Source organism: Schistocerca nitens, chromosome 1 (assembly GCF_023898315.1).
Source record: "Schistocerca nitens isolate TAMUIC-IGC-003100 chromosome 1, iqSchNite1.1, whole genome shotgun sequence".
In the NCBI taxonomy this organism is placed as follows: Eukaryota; Metazoa; Arthropoda; class Insecta; order Orthoptera; family Acrididae; genus Schistocerca; species Schistocerca nitens.
Genome location: NC_064614.1, coordinates 18,183,683 through 18,198,970, shown reverse-complemented (window position 1 = coordinate 18,198,970; position 15,288 = coordinate 18,183,683). Strand labels below are relative to the sequence as shown.

Below are 15,288 nucleotides of genomic sequence, written 5' to 3'. Positions count from 1 at the left end.
ATTCGTTGCAAACTGGCGAAATTATTTGCGGATGGATGTCGAAACTTATAATTATCTCTTAAAGCTTGTAACCCTTCGTATTATGCGAAAAAATACTCGTATGAGAAGGGCAATTCTTCCTCATGAACGGCTGGCGGTAACATTAAGATTCCTAGCAGCAGGAAGGAGCTACAAGGATTTGGAATTTTCAATTGCAATATCGAAACAAGCGTTGAGTAAAATAATACCCAACACATGTGAAGCTACTTACGCTGTCCTGAAGGATGAGTTCATGAACGCAAGTCAAGTAAATTCAGTCTGTCAGCGAACTGTTTACCGAAAAGAGTTACCCAAAGTTCAGAAATCTAGAAGATCTGGGGTAAGAGTAGATCAAGTATACCAGCCAATTTTATGGTATTTTGATCTGCTTGGATTTCTTAGTGATCAAGAAACGCCAAGACGAAGCAGGAGTACAACTGAAGATGAAATTGGAGTGTCAATGTGCCAGGAAATGGAACACGAGGTAATGTAAAACAAAACAGGTTCGCCCTGCAACTCTCGCAGTAAATGTACGTGAGAAAACTGCTTTCGCCTTAGCAACCACTGTCTACACCATTTTGACCGCCTTCTCTGTTTCCTGTGGTTGGTCTGAATGTTTTTTGCAACACAAGTAGCGAACACAGACCACAACAGAACTTCCTCCATTTCTATATTTCAAAATAACTGAATTAAATTTTTTACGTTTACGGGGAGCGTAGTCGCTTGCCACGGATATTTCTTTTCTACACCGACAGGTGGCGGGCGAGTAGTAGATTGGGGTTTGTGTCGTGTGAACACACCACATTTGCAGCGATCTTTTGCATGTACAGACATCTGCGCCAATGTCTGTGCAGACAGATCGTTGCGTGTGGACCGGGCTTTAATTGTGACTGCGCAACCAAAAGTAAGTAAATCGATTCTCTGCAAAATCGTGCTTCGAATATTATCTTAGGCCATTCCCATACTGAATGATCGCACGTTGCATTGTGTATTTGAAGCTCTTTGACATCTGTGAAGTTTGTAAACAAACATGGTACCGATGAGGAGGTTATGGGCACTTGTGGGTAAGATTTTTTTTTTTTTTTTGCGCCCAATCCAAACCTGTTGTGGCCAACATATTATTATTATTATTTTTTATTTCCTTGCTCAGACGTTATGTCTGGTTAAAAAATGGAAAGTGACGCGGACCTTGATCAAGCGTGACTTCCTTTTAACCGTCCGGTATATGTTACATTGCATTTAGGAACTTTCGGGTAATTGGACATGTATCAATAATTACAGATTCTGTATATACGTTTGCATGTAGCTGTATTGCGTTGATGTACTGGTGGATATCGTGTGGTATGACTCCTGTAGTTGATAGTATAATTGGTGTAATGTCAACTTTATCCTGATGCCACATGCCCTTGACTTCCTCAGCCAGTTGGATGTATTTTTCAGTTTCTTCTCCTGTTATCTTCTGTATATTTGTTGTATTTGGTATGGATATTTCGATTAGTTGTGTTAATTTCTTCTTTTTATTGGAGAGTATTATGTCAGATTTGTTATGTGGTGTTGTTTTATCTGTTATAATGGTTCTGTTCCAGTATAATTTGTATTCATTATTCTCCTGTACATTTTGTAGTGCATACTTGTATGTGGGAACGTGTTGTTTTATTAGTTTATGTTGTATGGCAAGTTGTTGATGTATTATTTTTGCTACATTGTCATGTCTTCTGGTGTATTCTGTATTTGCTAGTATTGTACATCTGCTTGTGATGTGATCTACTGTTTCTATTTGTTGTTTGCAAAATCTGCATTTATCTGTTGTGGTATTGGGATCTTTAATAATAAGCTTGCTTTAATATCTGGTGTTTATTGTTTGTTCCTGTATTGCAATCATGAATCCTTCCATCTCACTGTATATATTGCCTTTTCCCTGTGTTGGATGCGTCTTGATCGATGTGTGGCTGTGTTAGATGATACGGGTGCTTGCCATGTAGTGTTTTCTTTTTCCAATTTACTTTCTGCATATCTGTTGTTGTTATGTGATCTAAAGGGTTGTAGAAGTGGTTATGAAATTGCAATGGAGTAGCCGACGTATTTATATGAGGGATAGCTTTGTGTATTTTGCTAGTATCTGCTCGTGCTATAAAGAATTTTCTTAACTTTTCTACCTGCCCATAATGTAGGTTTTTTATGTCGATAAATCCCCTTCCTCCTTCCTTTCTGCTTAATGTGAATCTTTCTGTTGCTGAATGTATGTGATGTATTCTATATTTGTGGCATTGTGCTCGTGTAAGTGTATTGAGTGATTATTATTATTATTGTTGTTGTTTCAGTGGCCAACAATCGACACAGTTTTACTTCCCAAGCTTTGCCGAAGACGTTGGAAAGTGTTAGTGTAGAGGAGAATAAACCTCAACTTTCACCGTTGGAACATCCAGATTACTTTCATGTACATGATTTGTTTACCGTGCGCGATTTATTTAATGCTAGGGTGCATCTCGGCCACAAAGAAGGATCCTTGGACGAAAGAATGAAGCAGTTCATTTTCGGATCACGGCTTGGGCATCTTATTTTTGACCTGGACATTACTGCCTACCATCTACGTCAAGCACTGAACTTCGCAGCTCATGTGGCCTACAGAGATGGCATCATTTTATTCATTTGTCGTGGGGCACAGAATGCTCATCTAGTGGAACGAACAGCAAAGGAGTGCAAAGAGTTCGCTCATACGCGATTTTGGAGAGGTGGTGTTCTAACAAATTCAACCTTTCAGTTTGGTGCTGTTACTCGTTTACCTGATTTGTGTATTTTCCTGAACACACTGAACAATATTCTCACCGAGCACACAGCAGTTAGAGATTGCGCCAAAATGACTATCCCGACGATTGGTATAGTGGACACAAATTGTAACCCAAATTTGATTACATATCCAGTGCCAGGAAATGATGACACTCCCTGTGCAGTGAAATTATACTGCAAATTATTTAAAGAAGCGATTTTAAGAGGAAAAAAGGCAAGGGAGGACCACCTAAAAGGGACAGTCTGAAACAAGCTATAAATTTTCTGTATATCGTTGCCTTAAACTTTATTTGTATTGTATTTGTCAAAACCTCTTTTTGCTGTATTGTTTTCTTGTAAGGAAGTACCTACTTACACCTTGTGGTTATACCATGAACCATTTATAGTAGCAGCATGTCTATCCTGTGAAAAACATTAGAAAATTAAAAAGTTTAGTGACATAAATTCTCTTGTAAATAGTAGTGTCACACGAAATTACCTAGTCTTTCAGGGGAGCCAATAAACATAAAGATGCTTAAATAGTCCTTTTGAGCATCAGAAGGTGTAAAGGAAGAATAGAACTTTGACACACATCTTAGCTATAGCTCAGTTCCCTCGACTTCTGAATTTGATCATGATGTCGTAATTGTCACTGCAGTATTCCACCACTCAATATGTCAAATATTTTTTGTTATACATTTAGTCAGATGTACTACAAGAAATTGATCATTGTTACTTTTAAAATAAACTTTATTCTTCGACAGAAGACTGTTATTAGGCTTATCAGTAGTAGGTCATACTGTAACTATGTGTCAAAATAATATTAGGTAAAATTGGATGAATTTTTTTTTATTTTTATTTTTTACCATTTAGGGGTACTGACTTACACACCTTTGCAAACATCTAAAGATAATAAAAGTTTGTGGAAGAAGGGAACAAGGTAGGGCTCGATTACTCTCCATTAGATCAAAGGATTGTGCAGGCCTGAAACATTTGAGAACCTCTGTTGTAGATAATCAGTATTTTAAATGTGGATCAGTCAGTCTTTTTAAATAACAACAATTCTTGAAGAATATTTCTCAAAATGAACTGTCAAGAGTAAAGGTCTTGTGCAATGTGTTGACACTCAGCTGATCTTCTATGTTTTATGTAAGTCTTCACTGCAACTTTCACATTCATCTGTAGAGTTTTCTCAGGGAGTCCACATTGTGACCACAAAGTTCGCCTAATATTCCATAAGCTCATAGTTTGCTCAGAATGTGACAGTGTGAAATGGTATCAAATGTCTTTCAGAAGTCCAGGAACATGGTATCAGGCTGGGGACTTACTTGTTGCTTATGGCTCACCCAGATAGAACAAGTTGGTTTTCACACGATTATATTTTTAAGAAATCCATGTTGATTTCTACAGGGTAGATTTACATTATCCATAAGGTCATAATGGTAAAAACAGGAATGCTTCACTGCTCCAGATATCTACAACAAAGTACAACTAGATGTGGAGCAAGTTCTTTTGCAAAATCTGTACAGCATCACAAAGGTATTTAATTTCGCCCATTTGCTTCCCTCTGTTTTGTGTGTTGTTTTCTATTTCACAATCACATATTTCAGTAGCCGCCATTTGGGCATTAATGTGATGTTTGAAGGATGGAGTTATTTTAGTCTTCCTCAGTAAAACTGTTTTGGAAGGCCAAATTCAGTATACTATTTTCATGCCAATATGCTGCGAGACTATATAGTTGAGTTTGATCCATTCACTGATTTTACTAGTTATCAAAATTTTACTTCAGTGTCATTGAACTCCACTCTGTGGGATCTGAAGCACCATTTCAGCTGCTTTCACCTTTTATTTGTCAGTTATACTTTGGTTTCATGTAACTTTGCCGTGAAATGTTTTTTACTTTTGTAGCAATCTTGTAAAATGACTGCTGAACCACAGTGAATCCATCTGATTCCTCACTACCTTGATTGACACATTACCATCTAAGTTGTGCTGAACTTTGTTCTTGATATCTCATATCTTCATCCCCAGTAGATGAATGTTGGATGGTGAATATTCAAGTTTACCATCACACTTGCTAAGCAAAAATATTTTTCTTGATGTACATTAACATCTGTAGTCAATGATTTTATAATACCCTTCTGGTCACTGATACCCTCATAGGATAAACCACAGCGTTCAGTTCCACCTGTGCCAGCCGCTGTGGCCGAGCAGTTCTAGGCACTCCAGTTTGGAACCACGCTGCTGCTAAGGTCGCAGTTTCAAATCCTGCCTTGGGCACGGATGTGTGTGATGTCCTTAAGTTAGTTAGATTTAAGTCTAGGGGACTGATGACCTCAGATGTTAAGTCCCATAGTGCTTAGAGCCATTTGAACCATTTCAGTTGCACCTGTCAGCTTTGACCAGTGACATTATGTAAAGGTCCAAGATGCTACATAAACACAATTTCAAATTAGTGACAAGTAACAGTACCTATTTCCATGGCATGTAAATATAAACATCAGATACAGACTCATACAAATTCTTAATAATAAATGTTGATGCTTAAGGGTCAACCATGGTTAATCAGGGATTCTGGTTGGAGACAAATGAAAATCTAAAATAGCAATTGCAAATTCATGATAACAGTAAAATATATTAAATGAAACAACCAGGCAGACACCATGTTCCATTCAAAGGGAAACAGCCAGTTTCCTTCCCTATCCTTTCATAAACTGAGCTTGTGTTCCACCTATAATGACCATGCTGTCAGCATGTCATTAAACTGTAATTTTCCTTTATTTTAACACTACATTAGTGCAAACTGACTGTAACTGGTAACAAACACATTACTTAAAGAGCCGATACCAATTCATAAAAGTCAGTACATATAACAACAACAACAGAAAATCACAGAAATTAAAAAGCGGTATCGAGAATATCAGTTGGGCTATATAGCTCAACTTCAACTGCTGATACCAAATACAGAAAGCCAAAAATAACTATGACTGATGAAAACATTACTTGACCTACGTCGCTTAACTGAAAAGACCATATCAATGCAGAGAACCAAAATCTATGAAAGTAGTTGCACTTGATAGCACTTTGGCAGCAATCTAACAAAGTGGGTAAACAACACAAAAAGATGAACCATAGTGTTAAGACGATTAATCAACATTGTTGTTGTTGTTGTGGTCTTCAGTCCTGAGACTGGTTTGATGCAGCTCTCCATGCTACTCTATCCTGTGCAAGCTTCTTCATCTCCCAGTACCTACTGCAACCTACATCCTTCTGAATCTGCTTAGTGTATTGATCTCTTGGTCTCCCTCTACGATTTTTACCCTCCACGCTGCCCTCCAATGCTAAATTTGTGATCCCTTGATGCCTCAAAACATGTCCTACCAACCGATCCCTTCTTCTAGTCAAGTTGTGCCACAAACTTCTCTTCTCCCCAATCCTATTCAATACCTCCTCATTAGTTACGTGATCTACCCACCTTATCTTCAGCATTCTTCTGTAGCACCACATTTAGAAAGCTTCTATTCTCTTCTTGTCCAAACTGGTTATCGTCCATGTTTCACTTCCATACATGGCTACACTCCATACAAATTCTTTCAGAAACGACTTCCTGACACTTAAATCTATACTCGATGTTAACAAATTTCTCTTCTTCAGAAACGATTTCCTTGCCATTGCCAGTCTACATTTTATATCCTCTCTACTTCGACCATCATCAGTTATTTTACTCCCCAAATAGCAAAACTCCTTTACTACTTTAAGTGTCTCATTTCCTAATCTAATCCCCTCAGCATCACCCGATTTAATTTGACTACATTCCATTATCCTCGTTTTGCTTTTGTTGATGTTCATCTTATATCCTCCTTTCAAGACACTGTCCATTCCGTTCAACTGCTCTTCCAAGTCCTTTGCTGTCTCTGACAGAATTACAATGTCATCGGCGAACCTCAAAGTTTTTACTTCTTCTCAATGAATTTTAATACCTACTCCGAATTTTCTTTTGTTTCCTTTACTGCTTGCTCAATATACAGATTGAATAACATCGGGGAGAGGCTACAACCCTGTCTCACTCCTTTCCCAACCACTGCTTCCCTTTCATGCCCCTCGACTCTTATAACTGCCATCTGGTTTCTGTACAAATTGTAAATAGCCTTTCGCTCCCTGTATTTTACCCCTGCCACCTTCAGAATTTGAAAGAGAGTATTCCAGTTAACGTTGTCAAAAGCTTTCTCTAAGTCTACAAATGCTAAAAACGTAGGTTTGCCTTTTCTTAATCTTTCTTCTAAGATAAGTCGTAAGGTTAGTATTGCCTCACGTGTTCAAACATTTCTACGGAATCCAAACTGATCTTCCCCGAGGTCCGCTTCTACCAGTTTTTCCATTCGTCTGTAAAGAATTCGCGTTAGTATTTTGCAGCTGTGACTTATTAAACTGATAGTTCGGTAATTCTCACATCTGTCAACACCTGCTTTCTTTGGTATTGGAATTATTATATTCTTCTTGAAGTCTGTGGGTATTTCGCCTGTCTCATACATCTTGCTCACCAGATGGTAGAGTTTTGTCATGACTGGCTCTCCCAAGGCCATCAGTAGTTCTAATGGAATGTTGTCTACTCCCGGGGCCTTGTTTCGACTCAGGTCTTTCAGTGCTCTGTCAAACTCTTCACGCAGTATCTTATCTCCCATTTCATCTTCATCTACATCCTCTTCCATTTCCATAATATTGTCCTCAAGTACATCGCCCTTGTATAAACCCTCTATATACTCCTTCCACCTTTCTGCCTTCCTTTCTTTGCTTAGAACTGGGTTGCCATCTGAGCTCTTGATATTCATACAAGTGGTTCTCTTCTCTCCAAAGGTCTCTTTAATTTTCCTGTAGGCAGTATCTGTCTTACCCCTAGTGAGACAAGCCTCTACATCCTTACATTTGTCCTCTAGCCATCCCTGCTTAGCAATTTTGCACTTTCTGTCGATCTAATTTTTGAGACGTTTGTATTCCCTTTTGCCTGCTTCATTTACTGCATTTTTATATTTTCTCCTTTCATCAATTAAATTCAATATTTCTTCTGTTACCCAAGGATTTCTATTAGCCCTCGTCTTTTTACCTACTTGATCCTCTGCTGCCTTCACTACTTCATCCCTCAGAGCTACCCATTCTTCTTCTACTGTATTTCTTTCCCCCATTCCTGTCAATTGTTCCCTTATGCTCTCCCTGAAACTCTCTACAACCTCTGGTTCTTTCAGTTTATCCAGGTCCCATCTCCTTAAATTCCCACCTTTTTGCAGTTTCTTCAATTTCAATCTGCAGTTCATAACCAATAGATTGTGGTCAGAATCCACATCTGCCCATGGAAATGTCTTACAATTTAAAACCTGGTTCCTAAATCTCTGTCTTACCATTATATAATCTATCTGATACCTATTAGTATCTCCAGGATTCTTCCAGGTATACAACCTTCTTTTATGATTCTTGAACCAAGTGTTAGCTATGATTAAGTTATGCTCTGTGCAAAATTCTACAAGGCGGCTTCCTCTTTCATTTCTTCCCCCCAATCCATATTCACCTACTATGTTTCCTTCTCTCCCTTTTCCTACTGACGAATTCCAGTCACCCATGACTATTAAATTTTCGTCTCCCTTCACTACGTGAATAATTTCTTTTATCTCGTCATACATTTCATCAATTTCTTCATCATCTGCAGAGCTAGTTGGCATATAAACTGGTACTACTGTAGTAGGCATGGGCTTTGTGTCTATCTTGGCCACAATAATGCGTTCACTATGCTGTTTGTAGTAGCTAACCCGCACTCCTATTTTTTTTATTCATTATTAAACCTACTCCTGCATTACCCCTATTTGATTTTGTATTTATAACCCTGTAATCACCTGACCAAAAGTCTTGTTCCTCCTGCCACCGAACTTCACTAATTCCCACTATATCTAACTTTAACCTATCCATTTCCCTTTTTAAATTTTCTAACCTACCTGCCCGATTAAGGGATCTGACATTCCACGCTCCGATCCGTAGAACACCAGTTTTCTTTCTCCTGATAACGACGTCCTCCTGAGTAGTCCCCACCCGGAGATCCGAATGGGGGACTATTTTACCTCCGGAATATTTTACCCAAGAGGACGCCATCATCATTTAATCATACAGTAAAGCTGCATGTCCCCGGGAAAAAATACGGCTGTAGTTTCCCCTTGCTTTCAGCCGTTCGCAGTACCAGCACAGCAAGGCCGTTTTGGTTAATGTTACAAGGCCAGATCAGTCAATCATCCAGACTGTTGCCCCTGCAACTACTGAAAAGGCTGCTGCCCCTCTTCAGGAACCACATGTTTGTCTGGCCTCTCAACAGATACCCCTCCGTTGTGGTTGCACCTACGGTACGGCCATCTGTATCGTTGAGGCACGCAAGCCTCCCCACCAACGGCAAGGTCCATGGTTTATGGGGGAAGTAATCAACATTATCAACTCCAAATACAAAATTTAAAACCGAGTAAGGTAACACAGTGGTTAGCACTTGACTCACATTCAGGAGGACGTCATTTCAAACCCACATCCGACCATCCCGATTTAGGTTTTTTGTGATTTCCCTAAATTGCTTCAGGTAAATGCAGGGATGGTTCTTTTTAAAGGGCATGGCTGACTTCCTCTCCCATCCTTCCCCAATCGAATGGGACCAATGACCTCACTGTTTGGTTCCCTCACCTCAAATTAACCAATCAACCAAAATTTGAAAATCATAACTGACATAGCAAAAACAACTTTAACAGAACAAAAAATCCAACTTGCCAGACAAATTTTGGCATGAAAGAGAAAGTAAACGTAAATAAAAACCCCACTGCCACACATGAAACGCAACAAACTTAACCGAAACCTCCCCATCCCCAACTAAAAAGAATCAAAATAAGCACTCACTGCCACCCACTCTCATTTAACTTAAAATCTAGTTGAGGCCTATAGTTTCCTTACTATTTTCATGAGAAATACAGAAACACAGATGAATGCTATTCTGACCGCTGAAAAGAAACCGTCAAATCCATACAAAGACTACATACACTGCATCTACAATATTCTCCCCATTACATCCAATTATTGTAAAAATTTAATAAACTTGTGGTCTCCTGCCACAACATATGACTATTAAATATTAATGAAGGATCCATTTTGCAAAAATTACAGTGTGGTATTGGAAACCAGTAAAACAAAATAATTAAACAAAGAAAAATTTGTTACTTAAGTATAATGCAGAAAATGTGGCTGTCTCTCAAAGGATTTAACATGCTGGGCAAAAATTTTATTTTCAAAAGGGAAATTTGTTTATCATGTAATTAGAAGTCCACATAAATTGTTAGCTCTGTAGTCAGTCTTTATTAGGACAATCAGAGGTAACATTTAATCTCTGAAATTTCAGGAGCCTCAGCTCATTATCAACTGTCACATTGCAGCTTGAAGCTGATGGGTGGTATCAAATGCTCAAGTTGACCCCTCCTCTGTCTTACCTAGTACAAGAAGTCTGGGCCTTAAGTTACTAGGAGACCTGAACATGTCAGTTTTCTAAGAACACAAAGTGATTTGAACCAATCTCACATAACTTCCTGTCCCTGATACCTCTTTTTGATTACATGACATTTCCTTTCTGGCAAGTTGAAATCGATCCTATTACCATAAATGACCAGAAAATGCTCAAACTTTTCTTGAAAGTCTACGCCACTACAGCTTACAAGGCAGGTGTCGAATACGATGTTCAAGCCATCTGTGACACTTTTCACCCAGACTATTTCACATTGAGAGTCTATAATAATCTGACTAGATATTATCAATTTCTGTACAACAACAAATCTGCTGCCACTATTGCCATCTTGTCTAAACTTGTGATGTGTTTTTGAATTGGACTTTAAGATTTTGCTGCTACTAACTTCTTACTTTGACCACATATTTGTATGCAGTACTGTGTGGGCACATTAGTGTTGGTAGTCAAAACTAATTCTGGAACCTTACGACTGGTGCTGCTGCCCTTGACTAATATCACACTTATGTTCTCTCTTTCTGATCTGGAAAGATGAATGTCCTGTTATGTGATTAATGTAGCTGATCATTTTATGCCTCCAGTTAAGATACATAATTCATCATCAAGTCTGGGGGAATTCCTGTAACTTAAAGATCCCTCTGTATACATGAGATATACTCTAGTAGCTGCTTGCACTATGGTGGAGTAAATTGTTTCTCAGTTGCTTCAGAATATTTGCTAAAACAGTTGATCACGAGGCTTGGATACTGTTGATCTGCAGTTTGACCATTTATTTGACAAGATGCACTGTAAGCTTTGAAAGACACCTCAGCAGTCTTGTGGTGTAACAAGTATTCTCATTTTTGGGAATCAGTAACCTGTGTTTACCTGTGAATATCTTCAGTGATCTACGCCTGCACGGCCATGTTAGTCTGATACTTGGCACTTAAAATATTCTGATATTTATGGCCACAATTTTAACAAGTAAAGTAACTCTGATCATGACATTAATAACTTCAGAATTCGTGAGCCTGTTCATATTTATGTTTGGTTAAAATTACTTCTCATTCAAAGCCCATTTTTATTTTTATTTGCTGTGGAAAGTATACACATCCGCAATAAGGTCTTCATTGACTTTGCCCATCTAGGTTCAGATGTTTGCAACAATTTGCAAATGAACAGAAGAACCTCAAATATTCAAGTGACCTAAAGCTAAAATAAGTGAATGATTAATTCATTCAGATCAATTTGTCATGGTGTAAATTTTGCAAAAAATAATAGTACTTACCTTCAAAGGAAAAAATCCAAAAGTAAAAGCAGAATTTTGAAATGTGACAGTGCAAGAACTCTCTTGATGCCTGCCTTGTTACCTCAAAATGTGGACTGTTCAGTGGATTATAGAACTGCCTAGCAAGTGAATACAAAAGTAAATAAATAAAAATGAAGCATCAGTCCTTTTATATATACACTGCTGGGCAAAGGCCTCGTGTGCAATTTTTTATGCTTTATGGTCTCCAGTGCTGTGTGTACATCGTATTTCTGCATGTTCTTCAATATCATCTAGCCACCCTTCATTATCACCTTTTGTCAATCCTTTCTTATGTCTTGGAGTTCGCCAAAAAACTTTCTTGGTCAATCTATTCATCTAATTGCATCATACACTTCTCTGTTCCATTTTCATTACAGTTACAGTGATTTCTTAGATCATGTCTGTTCCTTGATCCATTTTATTACTTTCCCTGTATCTCATGCTAAATTTACTGAGACATACCCTCAGTTTCTGAATGGTTTGTTTGTCAAATTTTATGAGTGGAGCAAAAATATGACTCCATTTAACTGCACAATGGAGTTTTCTCCAAATTTTAATAGCCAAATGAAGGGTAGGAAGGGAACAAATTGGGCATCAAATCATGTGGGTTTGTTTTGGGGTAATAATAATAATAGTAGTAGTAGTAGTAGTAGTAGTAGTAGTAGTAGTTTGAAAGTAATCAGGGTTATTAATTCTCCTGAAAAGGACAGACAAGCATGGTGTAAGCTGTCTTGTCAGTAGACCTGTTCCACTTTTTAAGTGTTCAGCCAATAAATCACAGTCTTTGTTTTTCTTTCCAAACAACATTATTGATGTGATGATTCCAGTTTAAGTTATTTGTAGTTGTAATCCCTAAGTATTTAGTTGAATTTATAGCCTTTAGATTTGGCGATTTATTGTGTACCCAAAATTAGCATATTTCTGTTAATACTTGCACGGCTGACTTCACACTTCTCTCTCTTTTCTCGAGTCAGTTACCACTTTTTGCACCTTAAAATATCTTGTGTGTATTGTTTTGCAATTTGTTTTGATCATCTGATGACTTTACAAGATGGTAAATAACAGCATAATCTACAAACAGTCTAAGAGGGCTGCTCAGATTGTCTCCTATGTCACAGAGGGCCTGTAACACTTCCTTGGGGAACACCAGATATTACTTCTGTTTTAATCAAGGACTTTCCATCTGTTACTGTGACCTTTCTAACAGAAACTCACAAATTCAGTCGTGTAACTGATATGGTACTCCACAGAAGCGCAATTTGATTTGAAGTCTTTTGTGAAGAAGGGTGTCAAAAGCCTTCTGCATATCTAAAAATATGGAATCTATTTGACACCCGATGTCGATGGCACTCATTACTTTGTGAGAAGAGAGAGCTGTGTGTTTCACAAGAACAATATTTTCTGAATCTGTGGCAGACTATTTGTCAATAAACCATTTTCTTCAAGGTAACTCTGTTCAAACACAGTGTCCGTACCAAAATCCTACTGCAAATTGACGTTAGTGACCTAGGTCTGTAATTCAGTGGAGTACTCTTATTTCTTTTCTTCACTACTTGTGTGACTTTGACAACTTTCCAGCCTTTAACAGATCTTTTGGCAAGCTATTGTATCAGTGTACTCTGAAAGATCCTGACTGGTATACGATGTGGACCAGAGAGCTCACCTTTATTAAGAGATTTAAGCTGCTTCACTAAACCGAGGCTATCTGCTTCTAAGTTACTCATGTTGGAAGTTATTCTAGATTTGAATTCTGGAATATTTATTACATTGTCTTTTGTGAAGGAGTTTCAGAAAACCATGTTTAGTAATCCTGCTTCAGTGAACTGTTGTTAGTAACATCACCATTGTTATCAGACAGAACAAATATTGATAGCATCTTGTCACTGGTGTACTTTACACATGACCAGGATCTCTCTGGGTTTTCTGCCAGATATTGAGACACAGTTTCGTTGTGGAAACTATTAAAAGCGTCTCACATTGAAGTTCATGCTAAATTTTCAGTTTCTGTAAAACTTTGTCAACCTTGGGGATTTTGCATTCTTTTAAATTTGGCATGCTTTTTTCATTGCCTCTGCAGCAATGTTCTGAGCCATTTTGTGTACTGTGGAGGATCAGTACCATCTCTCATATACTAGTGCAGTAATTGACAAAACATACAGAGAGACAGTATATGTTTTGCCTGTGAAACAGCCTGTCGTATACCAGCTGTTATGTTATCAGTTAGGATGAATGGGCATACATAGAGGGTGTGTACTGGCAACACACCATATCCTCTTGCGAGAGCATACTTTACAACGTGACGGTCATGACCTCGGTGCCTGTTGCACCACATGTGCCCATCGGGATTCATCCCCTTGACACCAGCTTCTCAGAACACTGCAGGTGGGAACTGGCACTACAACACGTCCATGGTTCTCGTCACCCACCTGGCCTTAAAATATGTTAATTTATTGAGTGTCAGCATTTCTTCACAGTACTATTCCTTTCTTCGCTCTCTTAGTTTTCTACATCTTTCATTTTCGGGCCTGTATTTTTCACCACCTCCATCCCCTTGCACCCTCGCTCTTATTAACTCATGCCCGACATTTTGGCAGTAATCTCTTGCATATAACCCTATTTTCCTTTAAGCTGTCAGGTTGTCAAATCTCATCCTGTGCAGTCCCCACAATCGGTGTTTCATCCCCATTCTGTCTGGTAAGTCTCCCTTGAGGCGGCGTTCTGGTAACTTCTCCGAACTATACCCTTTTCATTAAAGCTCACGAGTCCTTTTTCCTTGACTCCTCTTTCTTCACCTTCAACTTTCTTGCCAGGAGGAGGAGACACTGCTTGCAAACTTAAATACCTCTTGTATGTGCAGCCTCCTGCCACTGCTTGGTGAGTAGATTATTTTTATCTATCCACTTTATTAATTTAACAATACCAGAGAAGGAAAATTGCTACTCACCATATATCGGAGATGCTGAGTCGCGATAGGCACAACGAAAAGATTCACACAATTAAAGCTTTCGGCCATTAAGACCTCTGTCAGCAGTACACACACACACACACACACACACACACAATCTGCAGTTTCAGAGAGCTGAAACCACACTTTTATTAATTTATTTGGTATATACCTCTCATCTGTTGCCAATACTATTTCTTTGAATCAAACCACATCTGCTCTGCACTTACACAGTCAGATCAGGAGGAGTGGGAACTGTCTCTTAGAAAGGTGTCAAGTGAATTTTTATCTGCTTTTTAAAATAGTTGTACTTTTCGTTTATTTTTGGTGTTTGGATGTTATGGCAATCAGTCTTACATCATTCAGGGTGCATCAAATGTTACTCATATCTGCTTGTTTCTAACTTTTATCTAAATCATTCCACAAAACATTTGAGCATTGCTGCTTTTTGCAACAACAAAAATTATGTTCACAGTAAAAAGAGTCCACGACTTAACAGCATTTAAATCAAAAATGGTAATACAAACGAATGGCCTGAAATAAAAAACCCAAACAGTCTAACTTACACAATGCCTAACTACACTGCTCTTCCTTGCTGTTGTGTTGTTATTTATTACAAATAATAACTGATGGGTTGGTTGGCATAACATATTGAATGTTTACGACTACTTCTGAAAACTGTATTTAAAAAAAAAAAAATCTGTAAATTGCATGGTCAAGGGTGTCACATTGTACAAGGCACTG

The 15,288-nt window shown here is 38.3% G+C and overlaps 1 protein-coding gene across 1 annotated transcript; it reads left to right on the top strand.

The window, feature by feature from the left end:
* The first annotated feature begins 976 nt into the window (after positions 1 to 976).
* LOC126234469 (28S ribosomal protein S2, mitochondrial) lies at positions 977 to 3,249 on the top strand. Its single transcript, XM_049943163.1, has 2 exons — positions 977 to 1,082; positions 2,340 to 3,249. The coding sequence occupies exons 1-2, from the start codon at positions 1,049 to 1,051 to the stop codon at positions 3,050 to 3,052; spliced, it is 747 nt and encodes a 248-aa protein (XP_049799120.1). The 5' UTR covers positions 977 to 1,048; the 3' UTR covers positions 3,053 to 3,249.
* The last annotated feature ends 12,039 nt before the right edge of the window (positions 3,250 to 15,288 follow it).